This window comes from Hemitrygon akajei, chromosome 11, assembly GCF_048418815.1.
Source record: "Hemitrygon akajei chromosome 11, sHemAka1.3, whole genome shotgun sequence".
NCBI classification, from domain to species: Eukaryota; Metazoa; Chordata; class Chondrichthyes; order Myliobatiformes; family Dasyatidae; genus Hemitrygon; species Hemitrygon akajei.
Genome location: NC_133134.1, coordinates 59,326,170 through 59,347,081, shown reverse-complemented (window position 1 = coordinate 59,347,081; position 20,912 = coordinate 59,326,170). Strand labels below are relative to the sequence as shown.

Below are 20,912 nucleotides of genomic sequence, written 5' to 3'. Positions count from 1 at the left end.
TTTGTTTTCTTCCAAGGTTTGGGCAGAAAATTGGATGTGAGGCATTTCTGTGGTTTTTTTATATGCATGTGATAGCTATAAAATGGCAGGTGATGCAAAGTATATAAAGTTACCAAGTGTCACAGATATGTCTGTTTATTTGAATTTTATGAAATTTTAAGTATACATTTGCTCTGAGTGTTGCTAACAAAGCTGGGGATTTTGCTATATATATATATATATAGTCTTGGAAAAGATGGTATTCCTCTGGTGTTGTGGAGGTGCTGTTGTACCAGGTTTCCTGGCTATTGATGTAGAAATGATAATGAAAGAACACTGGAAAGTATAAGTCATGAGGTTGAGAGATCTTGTAGATGAACTAGGTGAGTGACTGTGATTCCCTGTGCTGCTACTTTGGTTAATCTAGAGCTACAGTACGGAATAGGCCCTCTGGTCCTTCGAGCCGTGTTGCCAGCAACCCACCTATTTAATCCTAGCCAAATCATGAGACGATTTACAATGACCAATTAACCTACTAAACTTTGGACTGTGGGAGGAAACGCACCCATTGAAACTCCTTACAGAGGACGTTGGGATTGAACTCTGAACTCTGCCCTGAACTGTACTTAGTGTCGTGCTAACGGCTGCGCTCTAGGTGGTAGCATTCACAGAATAGTGACATGTTGGGGGTAGAAAGAAAGCCCAAGCTAGTTGCTGTAGTAGGCCCAGTACATATTTGGAGTAAGTGGTTGTTTAATCATGGCATAAATGATTTTCACGTGTTTTCAGCACCAGTTTTTATAGTGCATCAGTATAGCATAATTGATGTTGGCACATGGGGAGATTTTGTGAGTAAGCAGAGGGTGATGGATTAATTTGAGATTGTAAATTACTCATTACTTGTAGTTGCACAATTTTAGAGGAGTCCAGTATTGTCAATTAGTATATAAACTGTGGGCTACATCCTGTTTCCTGGCTTTAAAAATCATTATCATTTGCCTGCTGTGTTTTATCTGTGTTATTCCCTAACAAAAGGACTGCAGGGCAAGACGACAATGGCCATTGTCCGCATCTCTACCCATCAAATCATGGCAGGTTTCCAGCTCAGCATGGCTCAGATCAAGAACACGTACAGGGGAAATCCTGCTTTTGAATGTGTTGTGAAAGTGTGAAAGAAGGAACTTGCATTTATGTAGTGTCTTTCATGACATTGTGCGTCTCAAATGTGTCTGTATGTGGGAGCCATCTTTAGAAGTTAATGATGCATCACCTTTCTTCATTTTCATGTAATTGTAAGAAAATTCTATATCATATTTATTTTAAAAAATTAAGCCATTAATATGGCATCTGATCATGTTGTTGAAGTACCTTAAAATGCATAATTTAGTAAATCAATGCACAATTTATCTGCAGAATAAACCTTGAAATTAATATTTAATTTTTACTGATTTGTTTTCTTTGATCAATGGGGGATTATTTGATCAGAAACTTTTTAATTTTGTGAGGGAAGACTTGTTAATGTTTCACCGAACAGTTTGATATAAAAATACTGCTTTATCATCCTTTCTAAAGGGTTGCAGAACAATATCATCATAATACTGCATTAGAAGAATAAAATCTGTTGTCTGCTTCTCATGACAGTATTGCATTGTGGATACATAGTTAAGCTCTATACACTCCTTGTCCTTTATTTTGCCTCAGATTGCTCTAGTTAACTGTACTCTGTTGATTTGCAGTTTAAGAGGCTTTAAGTTGACTTGTGGTTGGAAAATATTACTTGACAGAAGAGTAGTTAAATTGCAAGTTCCTGAGATGTGATCTATCATCTAATGCATTGTGACATTTTTTTTCCAATTGATTAGCTTCTTGCCAAATCAAGAAGGTTTTTTACATTTTATTATTGCAGAGCAATTATTCTGATTACATTTGCCCAAAACATTAATTTCAGGGCCAAGTTCAGTTAAAATAAAATAAATTTGTTCATCAGGGAATGTTGTCTTTGGATTTAAATTTTAATGTATATTGCCGCAGAACAATACAATTCTGGTTGACCATCCATCTTTGTTTTAGTATAGACAAGTGAGACATTAAAATTAGTAGAGGGAGACCACTGTAGTCTGATACAAACCAAGATCAAATTGCAAATTGTTGCTATACTTTATATGAGGAAGAGGAAGTCATCTACTTTCCAGTTTTTTGAACTGACCTGCACAAACTAAACCTACCCCAGCAATGGAGCACTACAGAACACCTTTTAGACTACCATAGATTCATCTCTAACTGGTTCTTTTGGCATGAAGTGTTTTGGACAGTTTTTCGTCACTGTCCTGCATAACTTATGAATGTTTTGCTGGAGATTGTTTTCTGTGTTGTTATTTGCATCTATGTGCCTGTTATGGTGCTGCAAGCAATTTTTTCATTGTTTCTGTACCTCACGGTATTTATGCATATACCAAGAAAGTTCATGTGATGATTAAACTTGGCCTGCAAGTTGGAAAAGGTATTGACTCGTATAGTTGTGGTGTAGGCTTGTATCTGTGCCAAATCTGTGATTTTTAGGTCAGGAGGTTAGTGAAGAGATCAAGCTCTAACAACAAAGGCTTAGGATGCTGTGCGATCTATAATGAACAATGACTATTGTGGAATATGAGAGAGTCTAACCTTGATTTCCTATTCAGGTATCTGTCTGCAAGTTGTGCAGAGCACTGCCTGGGGATTATTTCCCAGTTCAGAACTATGCCTTTCCCTATCTTGAAACCATTTCTCTATCTTGAAGCCATTTCTCTCTGGAGATTCAGGAATATCCACTGTTGTCTTTCCATCTCTGGTTTGCTATAGCTCTGTAGTGTTGATTTGAATTGTTTGTAGTCTGATGACTAAAGGGTGGCGGGAAGAGTGTTTAAATGGAAACTGATGTACAAGTATTTGTTTTCTTTTATAGCGAGTTAAGCTTTTTGCAGACCAATGATGTCCAGTAAACTGGAGGTTTGAATTTTTTTTGCATTGCTTCTAACAACAATTCTTGCATATCTTTATTAAACAAGTTCAGATGCTGGAGGTTAGTGGGGAGATCAAGGTCCAACAACAAATGGTTAGGATGCTGTGTGATCAATAATGAGCAATTTAAAATGAGAATTTAATAAATATGTGAAAAAGGAAGGAAAGCAGGACTAAATTTCCTTTTCTGCAGAACTTTCCTTTCTGAAGAGCTAGCACAAACGTAATGGGCCAGATGGCCACCACCTGTTCTGATCTGCAGTGTGATTTTAATAGAGCTTGCGGGGCTTGGTCAGGAAAAGGAGCCAGCTACAGACTTGTGCAGTCATAGTTTCAGTTAAGCACTTCCTTCAGAGTACTTAGTGAGAATGAGCTGCAAGGGAAGACTTCTTTTGGTTTAAAAGTGGGATAAATATTATCTTTTAAAAAGTAAGAAGCACCTACGTAAAGATGACAATCACTTATAGACATGGGTGTGTTTAAAATATACCTCCCTAAGCCTCCGTGTCTGGCAGTTTTCCAACTTCCTGTGTGATGTCATGGTCAAGATTGGCTTATTGCTGCAGTTTATGGCAGCTGAGTTGAAAGGAAGGACTGAAGCTGGTACGTTTGAGAACCGAAAGGGTGGGGGGCAGTGTGGTGTTTTAACATAAGGAAGCAAATTGGCATAGCTGGTGGCAGGCCGTGGAAAGAAGAAACGAGGAGTAAACGCACTAAGGGGAACTCTGCAGCGAAGAATTGTGCAGTAGTGTGCATGCAGGTTTGCAAAGTGGGGCCCGGAGAGTGCAGCAAGGTCTTTGAACATTTTTAATGAGACTTCCCCTAAAGGCACGTCACGCCTCAGCTGCATTTCTGGGAATTCATGGACAAGAGACGAGGTAAGCTTTGCATTTTTTTTTTATCGAGACGTTCCTTAAACCAAATTTGGAAAAAAAACTTGTGTTTAAAGTACATGTATGCAAGCTGCACGATGCATAGAGTTAGGTGAGTGCCTGTAAGAATCCTGTAGCTAGCTTGTTTACTTCCATTTGTTGCACAATCGGCTTCAGTTACAGTAGCTGCAGAGACATAAAGCAGGGTGTTACCGTGAGCAACTGGGGCCAGTTTCTGGGAGCTGGCTGTTGCTCACTGAGCGCCCTTGCTTATGGCTGTGTTCTGTAGAGTGACTTGGTGGTGTGATTTGTATAGAAATATGGAGTGTCGAGTGTGCAGCCGAGAACTTGAAGCTTTCATCGTCAAAGGGGCTTCAGCTCAGCTCGCAGTTTCGGCTGCTTGGTGTGCATTACTTTTATTTAATTAAAGGTAACTCTAGTATTTGCTATCTTGGGGCTTTCTGTAATGTGTGCTCTGCAGTTGGAGTGTCGCAATGTGTTCCAAGTGTGTATATGTGTGTGTGTGTATGTGTATGTATGTCTGTGTATATGTATGTGTATATATATCAAATATTGATATTACAGAAGTTTTAATCTTTTTGAATGATACGTTGTCCTTCAACGTTTCAAATGTGTGTACCATTGATAAAGCTGTGTAAAGTAATTTAAAAATAACTGTGGCTAATATTCTATACAATTAAAAGATCTATCTATGTTATCATTTGATCTTATTAAAGGAGTTGATATCGGTTGTAGGGTACCCATCTGCTTTGAGCTTGTTGGTTCAGCATCTAACTGTATCACAACTTACCAAGATTTGTTTCTTTGTGTTTCTGTTTAATTTTGATCAGTTCTTAAACATCAGAGCACTTGTAAAATACATGAAATAAAGATATAGATAAATGTTTCAAAGAATTGACAGTGGTTGTATTGAAGTTGGGCTTGTTGTCTGTTCTAGACAGTCTGGGGTGCAGGCTGTGCTGGATGGGAGTATGTTGGAGATGTGGAAGAGATGCGATTTCTGAAGTCTTCTGAGTGCAGATAGCCCATGCTTTCATTAGTGTGGAGGGACACACAGCCTTTTGGCTCTCTTGGAGAAAGCACCCCAAAGATTAGATTGCAGAGAAGAGCTCAACCGAACAAGTGAGGATCTATTATTGCACAACAGTAAGAGAGATTGATGTGTATCACACATTTTGTCCAAGAGCAGTTGATTGTAGTGTGAGGTTTTTTGCTCTGTGATACATTGGTCTGAAAACATTGCAGGATTTCTGTCCTTTATTTCCCTATAGTTTACCCAGTGCTTGCAGCTATTCCATCGCTTTTTGAATCTGGAACATTATCGATAGTGGTTGCGACTGATGAGCTGACAAATCATACCACGCGCAGCACTCCGCCTGTTCTCCATCTCCCTCTGGTGCTCCCCTCCCCCCTTTCTTTCTCCCTAGGCCTTCCGTCCCATGATCCTTTCCCTTCTCTATCTCTGTATCCCTTTTGCCAATCACCTTTCCTGCTCTCAGCTTCACCCTCCAGTCTTCTATCATTTCACATTTTCTCCTCCTCCTCCTTTCAAATCTCTTACTATCTTTCCTTTCAGTTAGTCCTGACGAAGGGTCTCGGCCTGAAACGTCAACAGTGCCTCTCCCTATAGATGCTGCCTGACCTGCTGTGTTCCACCAGCATTTTGTGTGCGTGTGTTGCTTGAATTTCCAGAATCAGCAGATTTCTTCGTGTTTGCCACGTGATTGAAGATAGCTTACTTAAATCTGCCTAGGGTCAGCCACACTAACTACTTCAGTCATCATTTGAGAACAGTCAATTTAATTAAAACAAAATCTTCCTACTTACTACCTACTTGACTGCCTCCTTAGCAGCATGAAATTTGTCAGATTGTTATTTCCAACATGTAGTTTGTGACACTATTAGAATAAATTGCTGCTTTACATACAATTAGTTTGATTCATTCCTGTTTTTCCCTTGGAATGGGCCCAATGGATTGAATGTTTTTCTTCGCTATTTCTAATTTCACTGAGGTAGAGAGTCAGTTTGATATCGTCTTTCTTGCAAAGGTTGGTGAGATAACAGGTTCACTTTTGATTTGTTGTCTCAATATTTGTACTGCATTATTATACATTATAACTGCATAAAGTTCAGTTAATGCAGGGTGTGAAATTCTCCCTTCAGCACCCTGTCATTTGGGGCAAATTGATTTTTAAAGGAGAGTAGGATTTCATTCCTCATCAATTGGAAGTGATCAAATCAATAATTACCTTTACTATATTTAACAGGGGAATTGCCATTGATACTCAACGGGAGACCATATTATCAGTCTATCCTAATGGATAATAAGAAGCTAGAATAAGTTAGTGCGATGTTATTCACATCACAGTATCTTAGTATGTGCAATCACTTCATCTTTATTTTCTTGAACTCATTTTTCAAGATCCTGGAGAGAAAGTCTTCACCCAAAAGTCTTCACTATTTTGATTCATTTCTGTCCATTTCTTTCAATACTTACTGAGTTCATCCAGTATCTTGTGTGTTACTGTACATTCCAGCATTTGTAATTTCTTGTGTCTGCATTCTAACTATTCCTGATTTTTAAAAAACCTGTTGAGTGGCTATTTCTGGGTGATGGGAGCAGGGCTAAAGACTCTGAATCGGGGAGCGATCATATGTTTTTGCAGCGGGTCATATGTCCATGTAATTTTTCACCTCCCAGAGAGCATCGGAAGGTATATTCAAGTTCGAAATTGCTATATTTTAAATACTAAGATAATCAGTTGGGAAAGTGGGCCTGGGGTGTAAGAGCAAACAGGAGGAAATCTGCAGATGCTGGAAATTCAAACAACACACACAAAATGCTGGTGGAACACAGCAGGCCAGGCAGACTTGCCTTGATCTTGTTCAGGCTTGATGGATTGATCTATTATTTTGTTTCCTTGTCTGTATCTTAAAAGCCATTTCTTCCAATGGTAGTTCATTGCTGAATTGTTTGGATTTAAAAAAAAATCCATGTGATACTAGCTTGAGTTTTGATGGTTTTCCATTGGCCTCTATGGAAATAATTTGGTTTTACTCCTAAGTACTTTTCTCCTTGCTTGGAGCCTGTTGTTCCCAGTGTTGACATGGAGGAGAGAAACAGCCTATAGTTCTCCTTCTACTTTTCTATTGTTGTCGTTCATGTGTATGGACCCTGGGAGACCAATGTCTACTCACATATTTTAGCACTTTCTACTCCTTAGTCTGGCTACAAGTGTTTTTATTAGTTTTGTCAATGCAGCATTAGCATACCAGGAGCATGCATGTGGAGGGTAGTTTAAAAAAAAAAATAGGTTAAATTGTTAGTTAATCTGTTGTGCTTTATCATGTCCCATTATGGTTATCAAAGTTCAAAGTAACTTGATTATCCAGGTACATATGTCACCATATACAGCTCTGTGATTCATTTTGTGGGCATACTCAATAAATCCATAATAGGATAATTGCCATAATCGAATCAATGAAAAACCATACCAACTTGGGCATTTGAAGTGACGTTGAGTGAAGTTATTGCCTTTAGTTCAAGAACCTGGTGGGTGAGGGATAATAGCTGTTGCTGAACCTAGTGCAGTGAGTCCTGGGGCTCCTGTACCATCTTCCTGATGGCAGCAACAAGAAGTGAGCACGTCCTGGATGGTGGGGGTCCTGATGATGGATGCTGCTTACCTGTGGCAGCATTTGGTGTTGATGTGCTCACTGATGGGGAGGCTTTACCCATGATGAACTGGGCCATATCCCGTACTTTCTGTACAATTTTCTGTTCAGTGGGACTGGTGTTTCTATACCAAGCTGTGATGCAGCCAGTCAGTATAAGACCATAAGATATAGGAGCAGAATTAGGCCATTTGGCTCATCAAGGCTTCTCTGCTCTATATCCTCTATAGATGTCAAAGTTTTAGATGACGTACCGAATCTTCACAACTTCTGAAGTAAGTAGAGGTGCTGTCGTGCTTTCTTTGTAATTGCACTTGCCTGCTGGGCCCAGGACAGTTCCTCTGAAACAATATCACTGAGGAATTTAAATTAGCTGACCCTCTGCACCTCTGATCCTCCAATGAGGACTGGCTCATGGACCTCTGGTTTCCTCCTTCTGATGTCAATAATCAGCTCCTTGGACTTGCTGACATTGAGTAAGAGGTTGTTATGGAATCACTCAGTCACATTTTCAGTCTCCCTCATATGCTAATTTGTCACCATCTTTGATTAGACCTAAGTCAACAGATTTGAATTTGGCATTAGAGTGTGGTTAGTCACACACTCATAAGTGTACAGCGAGAAGAGCAGGGGGAAAAGCACACAGCCTTGTGGTGCACCTGTGCTGATGGAGATCACGGAGGAAATGTCGTTGCCAATCCAAACTGACTGGAATCTGCAAGTGAGGAAATGGAGTATCCCATTGCACCAGGAGGTATTGAGGCCAAGACTTTGAAGTTATTGATGTTTTGAGGGGGGCAATAGGTTTGAATGCTGAGCTGTAGTCATTAAAGAGCATCCTGATGTATGCATTTTTGCTGTCCAAATGTTCCAGCTTTGAGTGAAGAGCCAGTGAGAAAGCTTCAGCTGTGGACTTGTGCTCTGGTAGCCAAATTGTAGTGGATCTAAGTCACTTCTCAGGCAGGAGCTGATATGTTTCATTACCAATCTCTCAGAACACTTCATGGTGAATGTAAGTGCCATTGGACAATAGTCATTGAAGCAGGATACCACGTTCTTCCTGGGCACTGGTATAATTAAAGCCTGCTTGAAGCAGATGGGTCTCTCAGAAGTGAGAGGTTAAAGATCTTGTGGTGACCCACTTTCTGCGCAGGCGAACCAGCTCTCAAACAGCCAGTGTGCGGGGAGAGACTTTGGTAATGCACCTCTAACATCATTTCCGCCCGGAGAGGACGGGCGCTAGGGATTAAATGCCAGCACCGCGAAGTTTGAATAAACTAGTCTCGAAATGACTTAGCGACTGCGTGTCGTCTCTAGCTCTGTATGTAGTACATCGCAACATTGGTGACCCCGATGGTCCAAATGGGATTTGGACCAAAGATGACCGACTCTTCATCTGTTCATGCAGTTTCGCTAAAACTGCCGACTTTCTGGATACTGCGACCACGTGTGTGGTTTAGCCAAGCAGAAGCCCAGTTCCAGATTCAGCAGATATCCTCTGATTCCACACGTTACTACCACATGGTGAGCGCCCTTGACCAGGAGACAGCCGCCCAGGTTGCGGATTTCATACAGTCGCCCACGGAAGAAGGCAAATATGAAGCATTCAAAGCGCTGCTCATTGGGACCTTTGGCCTCTCGCGGCGTGAGCGGGGTGCCCGCCTGCTTCACCTGGACGATTTGGGAGACAGGCTGCCGTCAGCATTGATGAACGAGATGCTGGCCCTGGCTGACGGACACAAGCCCTGCCTCATGTTTGAGCAGGCATTCCTAGAGCAGCTGCCCGAGGACATACATCTGCTGCTGGCCGACGCAGATTTCAGCGACGCCCGGAAGGTGGCGGCCTGGGCAGACGTGCTGTGGAAAGCCAAGAGGGAGAGTGTGGCATCCGTCGGTCAGATTACCAAGCCACACGCCCAACAGCAGACCAGACCAGACCAGGCCCGGCAGGGGGGCGCACACAACACAGAGGCAGGAGTGAGGAGGACAGTGAACAGTGGTGTTTCTGCCACCAGCGGTGGGGCATAAAAGCCCGCCGTTGTCGCCCGCCCTGCAATGGCCAGGGCCAGCTGCCGCTAATGACTATGGCGGCTGGCCACCAGGACAGCCTCTTGTACGTCTGGGACAAACAGTCAGGACGCTGCTTCTTGGTCGACACCGGAGCGGAAATCAGCGTCTTGCTCCCGACGGGGTACGACTCCTGCAACAGGAAGCCAGGACCCACCCTGAGGGCCGCAATCGGCAGCACGATACGGACCTACAGCACCTGCACAGTGCAGCTGCAGTTCGGCGCCAGCCGGTTCACGTGAGTGAGTGAGTGAGTGGCCCAACCACTCCTGGGGGCGGACTTCTTGCGAGCTCACACCCTGCTGGCCGACTTGCAAGGGAAAAGACTGGTACATGCCGAGACTTTCCAGACGTTCTCCCTGGGTGAAGCCCAGACACGGGGTACAGCACCACATCCCGACCAAGGGACCACCCCTCCACACCTGCGCACGAAGACTCCCCCCGGAAAAGCTCCGCCTGGCGAAGGAGGAGTTCAAGAGGATGGAGGAATTGGGGATTGTACGGAGGTCCGACAGCCCACGGGCCTCCCCCCTGCACATGGTGCCCAAAGCAGCCGGGGGTTGGAGACCATGTGGCGACTACCGCAGACTGAATGAGGCTACAACTCCAGACCGCTACCCCGTGCCGCACATACAGGACTTTGCAGCAAAATCTGCACGGGCCAAGAATAGTTTCCAAAGTAGACCTCATCTGGGGATACCATCAAATCCCGGTGCACCCTGAAGACATCCCCAAAACAGCACTTATCACCCCGTTCGGCCTGTTCGAGTTCCTCCGAATGCCGTTCGGCCTTAAGAATGCCGCACAGACGTTCCAGCGGCTAATGGATGCAGTGGGACGCAACCTGGACTTAGCGTTCATCTATTTGGATGACATCCTTATAGCCAACAGTAGTCGCCAGGACTACTGTCCCACCTCCGCCAGCTCTACTCCCGCCTGAGTGATTTCGGCCTTACGATCAACCCGGCCAAATGCCAGTTCGGTCTCAATGCCATCGACTTCCTGGGCCACAGGATTACCAAAGACGGGGCAACACCTCTGCCCGCCAAGGTAGATGCGATCCGCCACTTTGCCCGGCCCTAAACGGTCAAAGGCCTGCAGGAGTTCATTGGTATGGTGAACTTCTACCACCATTTCCTCCCCTCAGCAGCCTGTATCATGCGCCCTTTGTACACCCTGATGTCGGGTAAAGGCAAGGACATTACTTGGGACGATGAGGCCGCGGCCGCTTTCGTTAAAGCCAAGGAAGCCTTGGCAGATGCTGGTGCACCCCAGAACGGACGTTTCGACCGCATTCACGGTGGACGCATCCGACACAGCAGTCGGTGGGGTGCTGGAGCAGCTCATCGAGGGGCACTAGCAACCCCTGGCGTTCTTCAGCAAGCACCTACGACCACCCGAACTCAAGTACAGTGCTTTCGACCGGGAGCTGTTGGCACTGTATCTGGCAATCCGGCATTTCAGGTACTTCTTAGAAGGTAGGCCGTTCACCGTGTTCACGGACCACAAACCGTTGACCTTCGCATTCACGAAGGTGTCCAATCCCTGGTCGGCTCGCCAGCAGTGACATCTGTCCTACATCTCCGAGTACACGGCGGACATCCAGCATGTCTCGGGAAAGGACAACGTCGTGGCGGACGCACTCTCCAGACCAGCTGTCCAGGCCCTGTCCCTGGGGGTGGACTATGCAGCACTGGCGGAGGCGCAGCAGGCAGACGACGAGATGCCCAGCTACAGGACCACAGTCTCGGGTTTGCAGCTGCAGGACTTTCTCGTAGGCCCAGGTGAGAGGACCCTCCTGTGCGACGTGGCTACCGGCCAACCTCGCCCATCGTCCCAGCAGCCTGGAGGCTGCGAGTTTTCGACTCCATACACAGTTTGGTGCACCCATCTATCAGGACAACCGTCCGGCTGGTCTCCAGCAAGTTCGCGTGGTACGGAGTTCGCAAGCAGGACAGTGAATGGGCCAGAACGTGCGCACTGTGCCAAACAGCCAAGGTGCAGCGGCACACTAAAGCCCCGCCGCAGCAGTTCGAACCCACCCACCGGAGGTTCGACCACATTCATGCGGATATCGTGGGCCCCCTACCAGTGTCCCGAGGAGCGCGGTACCTCCCAACTATAGTAGACCGGTTCACGAGGTGGCCAGAGGCGGTCCTGCTCACCGACACATCTGCCAATTCCTGCGCCCGAGCACTGATTACAACCTGGGTAGCACGCTTCGGGGTACTGGCCCACATTACCTCTGACAGAGGCGCCTCCAGTTCACCTCCAGCCTGTGGTCGGCTGTGGCCAGCCTGTTGGGAATGCAGCTACACCACACTACTGCTTACCACCCACAGTCAAACGGACTATGGAACGCTTCCACCGTCACTTGAAGTCGGCTCTCATGGCCCGCCTGAGAGGACCTAACTGGGTGGATGAGCTTCTTTGGGTCCTGCTTGGAATTCGCACAGCGCCCAAAGAGGATCTGCACGCCTCGTCGGCCGAGTTGGTGTATGGCGCACCCCTGGCCGTCCCGGGAGAGTTCATACCAGCCCCAAGGGGGCAAGAGGAAGAACCCGCAGCAGTCCTGGATGGACTATGCAAAAGGCTCGGCAACCTGGCCCCCGTACCGACTTCACAGCACGGGCGGACCCCGACCCATGTACCCAAAGACCTGCAGAACTGTAAGTTTGTGTTTGTACGAAAGGGCAGACACCGGGCACCGCTACAGCAGCTGTGCGAGGGGCCGTTTAAGGTGATCAACAACAACGGGTCCACGTACGTTCTGGACATTGAGGGGAGAGAGGAGGTTTTCACGGTGGACCGACTCAAACCAGCCCATGTAGACTTGGCGCAGCCGATCGAGGTTCAGGCACCGTGGCGCAGAGGCAGACCTCCCAAACAGAGGCTGATCCAGACTGTGGACATTGGGGGGTGTATCGCCAGTTCGGGGGGGGGGGGGGTGCGGTTATGTGGCGACCCACTTTTTGTGCAGGCGACCCGGCTCACAAATAGCCAGCGCGCGGGGAGAGATTTTGGTAATGCACCCCTGACGTCATTTCCGCCTGGAGAGGGCGGGTGCTAGGGATTAAATGCTAGCACCGCGAAGTTTGAATAAACTAGTCTGGAAACGAGTTACCAACTACGTGTCGTCTGTATGTAGTACATCGTTACAATCTCAGTGAGAACTCTAGCCTGTTGATCAGGACGGGTCTTTTGTACTTGGCCAGGTACTCCCTCCGGGCTGGATGCTCTTTTTGGGTTCACCCACTTGAAGGCTTTTCGTGTGTCGGCCCTAGGGACTGAAGTCACAGGATCATCAGGGCCTGTGGGAATTAGTCATGTTTCCTCCGTGTTTTGACAGTTAATGTGAGCATAAAAGGCATTGAGCTCACCTGGAAGCAAAGTCCTGGTGTCTTCTATGTCACTTGATTTAATATAAGTATTCAAGCCCTGCCACAACTATTGAGCATCCTTCATTGATCCCAGTTTAGTCCAGAGTTGCCACTTCATCCCTGGATTTCTTGTAACCTTGCTCACTAGACTTTGAATGCCTCTGATCTGAGCCTCAGCAGATTGCAGATCCTATGGTTCACCCAGGAATTTTGGTTAGGGAAGACTAAATGATTTTGAGAGGACACACTCATCTACAACAGTTTTACTAAAATCTGTAACAGCCACGGTGTATTCAGTCAGATCCACAGATGAGTTGTTGTACATGGCCCAGTCCACCGACTGAAAGCAGTCCTCTGCCTCCCATTAGCTCCTCCTCATTGTCCCGATCTCAGGAGCCCTTGCTCTTTAGCCTCTGCTTGCACGTAGGTCAGAGATGGACAGCCAAGCGATCCAATTTAGCGAAATGCAGTCTGGTGATGGAACAGTAGGCATTCCTTATCTTCGTATAACTATGGTGTAGTGTGTTGGGACCTTTGGTTATTGGTGGTAACTGGGTGGGGTTTTCTTCAAATAAGCCTGCTTGAATTCCCCGACTATGACTTGATATGTGTCGGGATGGATTGCTTCTTGTTTGGAGGTGGCATCGCGCAGTATCTCAATGCCAAATTAAGTCCAATGAGTGCAAATAAATCTTGGGGTGTAATGGTTGTTGAAATTTGAATTTACACTTTGGTTAACTCTTAAGTATTTGCTGTTTGTGAGGTTATTTTAATCGCATGGCTCTGGAATTTCTTATTGAGATGTATCACATGAACTGTCTTTAGATATACATGTTGTATCCCAGCCTAGACAGTTTGAAATGCCAGTCCTACGGTTTTGGGAGTTATTTTGAAGTCAGTTCTGAATCTTTTGGTCACACCCCCTAGTTAACAGATGATTCTTTAAGTGTAAACAAATACAAGCCATGTATTACTATAACTCAGTAATTAAACTAAATTGCAGGTTGATATTTTAGAAAAATTGTTTTTGGGTTAGATTATCTTGGGCTGAACTTTATAATTAAAGAACATTGCAACATCATGCAGTTTTCTGTGTATATATCACGTGTTCTTATCCCAGTCATACTCGCATAAATTAGTCTTGTGTGGATATTAGACGCTGATTGCTTTGTGTGCCGGATAATTGTGTTTGTTGGTATATTACTACTGCTAAAATTTAAGGCAGTATAGCTGTCTTGCACTTATTCTGTGCTACGAAATTGTGAAAACCCTCCCCTTACTTCACTACTAATATGAAGAACACAAAAATCTTAGTATTTAGTATTTAGGGAGTATTTTAATAGAAGGAAATCAAAAGCTTTTGGGTGCAAATTTCAGAGCTTTGGGCTCAGAAGGCTGAAGATATGGCTGTTAATGGCAGACTGATTATCGGAGATGAAGTCAAGAGGCCGGAGTTGGAGCACTGTAGAGACTTCGCATTATAAAAGCTGTATTTATTGAACATACTGAGCAGGTTAGGCTGACCTCCATTTGCAGAAAACAGCTAACATATTAGATCGATGCTCTTGTGTCAGAATAGAAGGAAAAAAATAGAACAGGTTTAAAGTAAATACTGAGCAGAAAATGTGGAACTTTTGGAAAGGCAGATTTAAAATCAGCGTTGGGGCAGAAGAAGGATGAAACAAAAAAAGTTAGAAGGACAGTGGAAAGGAGCTTCCGAAAGGGGAGGGACCAAAGGAAGAGGGAGGGTATATAGAATAATTTAAGGAGTAAACTAGATTATCAAAGCAAATGGTGAAAAGAAAATATTTTTGGTGTCTTGCTTCAGGTGTTGAAATAGTTCAGTGAGTGCTGATGAGGGGAATTCTATTGTATTTCTGGAAGGGTGGTAAAAGATCCAATGTCGACATGGGGAAAGAATCACAGCTAATTATCTATGATGGGTGATGAAGTGAGCACATGAAATATTGATAATGGAAGATGACATTATTGGAGTAGATACACAAAGGGTTTGGGGAAAAAAAAGTGAGTGTAGTTAAATCTTTGTAAAAACATGGATATAAAAGGATGCAGTCAGGTCAAAATTGAGTTTATTGTCATTGGCATAAGAACGTGGATGCACAGCTGCAATGAAAATCTTCTTTGCAGCACCATCTCAGACACATAGCATCATTCACAAGAAAAACATAAATTAAACAACTTGTATACATAATAAATTATGAATTGGGGCACCCATGCTGTGAAAGGACTAGATGGGATGAAGTTTGCCAGATGTGTTCAGGAAAGTTTCTTAGAAGTCCCAGTGAGAGAGTGTGCAATACCTCATGTCCTATTAGGGAATGAGACAAAGCAGGTGACAGAAGTTTGTGTTGGGGAACACTTTGCATGTAGTGTTCATAATGCCATTAACCTCAAAGTATGGGTCTGGTCTGCGGGTTGAAATTCTAAATTGGAGGAAGGTATCAGAAAGGAACTGTGAAGTGTGGGTTGGGCCAGACTGTTCTCTGGTAAAGGTGTATTAGATAAGCGGGAGGCCGTCAAAAGTGAAAATATGTGAGTATTTGAAAGGATCCATATGCCTGTTAGAATAAAATGCAAGGATAACAGATTTAGGGAACCTTGTTTTTTGAGAGACATTGACCCCTAGTTAAGAAAAAAGAAGTGCATAACAGGTATAGACTGGTAGGAATAAATGAGGTACTTGAGTATAAGAAGTGCAAGAGAATACTTGAAGAATTCAAGAGGGCTAAAAAAAAACATGAGGTTGCTCTAGCAGATAAGGTGAAGAAGCATCCTAAGGGCTTCTACAGTTATGTTAAGAGCAGAAGAATTGCAAGGACAGAATTGGTTCTTCAGAAGATCAGATTGGTAATCTACACGTGGAGTCAAAAAAGACGGGGGAGATCTTAAATGGATTTTGTGCATCTTTACTTGGGAGATGGACACGATCTATAGAAGTGAGGCAAAGCAGCAGTAAGGTCATGGATCATATACAGATTACGGAGGAGGAGGTGTTTACTGTCTTGAGGGAAATTAGGGTGAATACATCTCCAGGGCCTCACTAGGTGTTTCCTCGGACCCCGTGGGAGGCAAATGCAGTAATTGCAGGAGTCACGACCATTCAGGGCCAATATGGGTGAGGCAACAATTCAACTGTGAGTCTTTTGGGATCGTATACTGTGTTTGGTGCTCCCGACATGGCCTCTTGTATATCAGTGAGACCTGATGTAGATTGGGAGACCGCTTCGCCGAGCATCTACGCTCTGTCCGCCAGAACAAGAGGGATCTCCCAGAGGCCACCTATTTTAATTCCACTTCCTATTACTATTCTGACATGTCCATCCATGGCCTCCTCTCCTGTTGGGAGAAGACCATACTTAGGTTGGAGGAACAACACCTTATATTCCGTTTGGGTAGCTTTCAACCTAATGGTATGCACATTGATTTCTCAACCTTCCAGTATTGCTTCCACACCTCCCCCCCCACCATTCCCATCCCCTTGTCCCTCTCTCAGGTTATCTCCTTGCCCGCCTATTGCCTCCCTGTGGTGCTCCTCACCCTCTCCTTTCTTCCATGACCTTCTGTCTCTTTCACCAGTTGACTTCCTAGCTCTGCTTCATCCCTCTCCCTCCAAGTTTCACCTATCGCCTGGCGTTTCTCTTTCCCTCCCCCCCCCCCCCCCCCACAGTTTAAATCTACTCTTTAACCTTTCCTCTCCAGTGCTGCTGAATAGTTTCAGCTGGAAACGTCGACTGTACCTTTTTCCATAGATACTGCCTGGCCTGCTGAGTTCCTCCAGCATTTTGTGTATTAATCAAGAACCTATCAACCTCTGCTTTAAATATTCCAAATGTTTTGCCCTGCACAGCTGTCGGTGGCGATGAATTCTACAGATTTACCACCCTCTGGCTAAGGAAATTCCTCTGTTCTAAAGGGATGTGCTTGTATTGAGACTGTGTTCTCTGGACCTAGACTCCCCACTACAGAAAACATCCTCTCCATGTTCACGCTATCTAGCCTTTTCAATATTTAATAGCTTTCAGTGAGATTCCCCCTCATTTTTCTAAACTCCAGTTAACCATCAAATGTTAACCCTTTCATTGCCAGGATCATTTTTGTGAACTCTTCTGGATCTTCTGCTCAAGGTGCAGCCTGAGCAATGCTTTTCTGAAAAAAATAGGATATAAGAGTTTCACGGCAACATCCTTTACATAAAGCTGACTTGAAATTTTTCGGTCTGGCTGACAAGATGGCTATTTTGACATCTTCGAGAGGTTAAAAAAAAGCCGAGAATTTACAGAGGATGAAGTGGAATTTTATATCCATAGTGAACAGAAAACAGTGTGTATCAGGAAATTGGAAACATGAAGTTTAAGGGGATGTTAGATAAATTGTAGATGTACAGTAAGTAGGACAAAACTGGACAAGGGACAAAAAAAATGGATCAGGATGGTAAAAATAATCCCTCTGTGATTGAGAAATTCAAGTAATAGATCTACCTTTAAAATACTGCTTCTGAATCTTAAAATGTGATTGTGTGGTAATGGCAGTTTGCAGGTTTGAACCCCTGTGATCTCTAAAGGAGGGGGTTCAATGGAAGCCTGGAAAGTGTCCTTTTGATATTGATGACAAGATCGTTGGCTGTCAAGGAACTGGAAGTTGTTCATGGAGTATTGGTTTCCCCAGAGTGTTAGAATTGCAAATCTCCAGAGGTGGTAAAGCATTCTTGAAGATTCTGGACTAGTTGAGGTGAGGTAGGAGAAGGAGTCATATGGTGTATGGAAGTGGAAATGGGTATGTATGTTGAAGCCTTTTGGAATTTTGACTTGGGATCAAAATGATGCTGTTGCACATGATCAAGTTGAACTGTGGAAAATTGCCAGAAAGATGATGTCAGTTAAGAAGCAGAAATTGTCATTGGTTTCAGTTTTCCCAATATTTAATGGGATGGAATTTGTCAGTGTTCTAGTACTCGTGGGAATATTAACCTGTTGAAGCTGCTGACTTTTTAAATGTGATATTGAACTGGATTTATGCATCTTCTCAAGTAGGCATAACAGCCTACTGGTCAAGTAGTGACGTTGTCCGTTTTACAAGACCGTATCAAAATGCTCTACCAACACCTCTAAAATTGAATGTCATCTATGTTTTATGGAACCAACTAGAACAGTACTGATTATATAAGGAATTAATCAAAACAAGAGTTCCTTGCATACTATCTTTGCTTTTGTAGATTGATTATAGATCGATTGTAGATTGAATGAAGCAGTTTGGCCCATGTTTGTTCTAGCTGTCTACCAAAGCAACTCTAATTCCACACATCAGCACCTTCTCTGCAGTCTAGCAAATGTTTTATCATGGCACATTTATCACGTATTGTGGAATTGACTACAATTATGTAGATTAGACAGGCTTCTGCTATTAAGTGACTCTGTGATTACTAATAGATTTAAAATCAGATCGTATTTTTAATATAACAGGAACCAAGATTAAAACTTTACTCAGCTGCTCTGAATTTTAGACCTTTGTTTCTTGACACAGTCAGTGTGAGTACTTTGAAGTCACACATTTTGAGTTCAAAGTAGAAAGGAAATCTAGTGAATGTTCCCTTTAGAATGACTTGTTCAACAAAACTTTGTCATTGAATAAATTCTGAATACAACAGTCATCTGTTCCAGATTTGAGTATTTTCCCCAACTCCTTTTGATCTTGAGACGACTGTTTCAGGTAGTGAGATAGATATATTTTGATTATAAATTGGTTAATAAATGTTCTATTCATGAGCAGATGATGTTGTCCTACAAACAGAAGGTTCCAATGGTGATTGTGTGATTGTGTCATATTGAGTTTTCTTGATTATAAAAGAACAACCTACAGTGAAATTAATGGTTTTGCTCCTCGATTTTGAAGTTGTCGCTAGCAGGACGAGTAGGAAACTGGTAACAGCACCTGCTTCTGAAGCAGTTTTGGACACTGAGCTAGAATATCTTCGAAGGACATTTTGCTCTGTAACTAAGTAGTATGTCACAGAAATTTGACTGAGATATCTCCCTCCAAAATATCACTATTGTGATTAATTACTACTGTGTTTAAAATAGGAAAACAAGGAGGTTTTATTTTTGATTTCAGTCTTGGATACTGGTGATTAAATTCATCAGATGATTTCCTCTGATAGGGTGTTCAATTTTGCTTTCAATTAGCTTGTCAAAGCAAATATGCTCCAAAAGGAAAATTCTAATTAAAGAGTGTGCTTTGGAGGAATTAAGTGGCTACTGATAATCCTAATTATGTCAGGATTTGTAAACATTTGCTTTTAGTAAGAGATAAATGACGATCTTTCTGGTTGCAGAAAATGAAAGTTACTTTGAATGTGTTGGCTGTATAACAATCTCCATAACTGTTAATTTAAAATAATTGCACAATATGACTTTAATGTCAATGTTGTGGAATTTGACTCAGTCTTGTTCAGTTGGTAGACTTCAGGGAAGTACAGCATTATTAAGAAGTAATGTATTGGGGTGCAATAAAGTAGATGCCTTGGTTATTTTAGTTTAGGCATGTGAGTTTCTTGTCAGTCACTATGTATAGACGCACCTGTACCTAGGGCAGGCATGGGCAAACTACGGCCCGGGGGCCATATGCGGCCCATTAAGCTTTTTAATCCAGCCCGCAGAACTTGATGAAATTATATTAATAAACCTTGCTAACGTTTTTTCCCCGCAATTCTGGCGTTATTTTTTTCAATAAGCCTTACATGTTACATGTCATTTCTGTTAAGTGATGGACATGAGTAGTGCGCAGGTGCACGTACGTTCTCAAAATAAAAAAATGCGCTCCAAATCAAATAACGCGCTCCGCATACTGGCGCGCTGTCACTGTTCTGTCCTTGTGCTGGTCGTTGTTGAGTTTTGGCACAGGGGACAATTGAATAAGAAGGAGCAGGACAAGTAGACCTGCATCTCCTACCGTTTTTGAAATAAAGACAGTCAGGAGGAGAGTGATGATGATAATATCTTGAAGGATAACAGAATTTTCAGTGCTTTAAAATAATAACTGTTACTATTAAAAAAAACTGTATTTTATTCATTTAATTTTCAGTGTTTTAAAAGTCATTTCAATAAATAGCTAAATACCATGGGACTTCAAAGACAGATATTTTGTTGTAATGCATTTGTTCATTTTCAATTGAAATTAAAGCACATGTTTTCTACATATCCCATGATATTTTATTTTCTCTTATGATGTGTATTACCAAAACACTCCGTCCATCTGCTCCTGGTCCGGCCCCCCTGTCAAATTTTAGAACCCTTTGTGGCCCACAAGTCAAAAAGTTTGCCCACCCCTGACCTAGGGTCACTTTATGGATATATAGCTAATTTAGGTATATAAGCTGTCTTGTGTATTTATATTTATTGTGTACTTTGTCTTACTGGTTTTGTTTTGTGCTGCATCAGGCCCAGAGTAACAATTATTTTGTTCTCCTTGATGCTTGTGTACTGGAAATGATATTAAACAACCTTGAATGTTGGAAGTGTTTGGAAAGAATCTGTTTTTGAATTCATTGTTCACCTTTCCTGGACCATTTCTCAGTCTGTAATGTAATGAAGACCTAGATTTAGGGATGGGTATAAATGAAGGGCTCAAATTACATTTCTGCATGTATGTATGAGGGGTAGTTTTAACTGCAGAGACTACTCCAGAAGTCTTAAGGAATCTTATTAGTTGACTTGTTATTAATAAATCTGCCCAGTTAGATGCACTGGAAGGAGTGACCAACGGTGCTTAAATCAAACAGATCAGATGTGTTCAACAAGGTTGAGCTCTGAACATCTTCTGATGAGACTGAATGACATTCCTAGACACCCCCCCCCCCCCACAACAGTGGGTATCGGCTTTACCAAGAAATTTGTTTTCTTACCAT

At 43.3% G+C, this 20,912-nt stretch overlaps 1 protein-coding gene across 6 annotated transcripts in view; it reads left to right on the top strand.

Moving 5' to 3' along the window:
• LOC140735652 (dual specificity mitogen-activated protein kinase kinase 6-like) overlaps nucleotides 1-20,912 on the top strand; it is a 167,575-nt gene that overhangs the window by 30,468 nt on the left and 116,195 nt on the right. For 3 of the 6 annotated variants that reach the window (XR_012100789.1, XM_073060948.1, XM_073060951.1), the window contains exon 1: nucleotides 3,918-3,960. The exons of 1 other annotated variant lie outside the window; for it this stretch is intronic. Coding sequence is in view for 3 of the 5 variants with exons in the window: in XM_073060948.1 (XP_072917049.1) it covers nucleotides 3,933-3,960 (28 nt within the window). In the remaining 2 variants the exon portion in view is untranslated. Of the gene's footprint in view, nucleotides 1-3,524; nucleotides 3,855-3,917; nucleotides 3,961-4,071; nucleotides 4,279-20,912 lie in introns of those variants that run through there. 2 more of the 6 variants (XM_073060949.1, XM_073060953.1) reach the window with 2 other exon arrangements.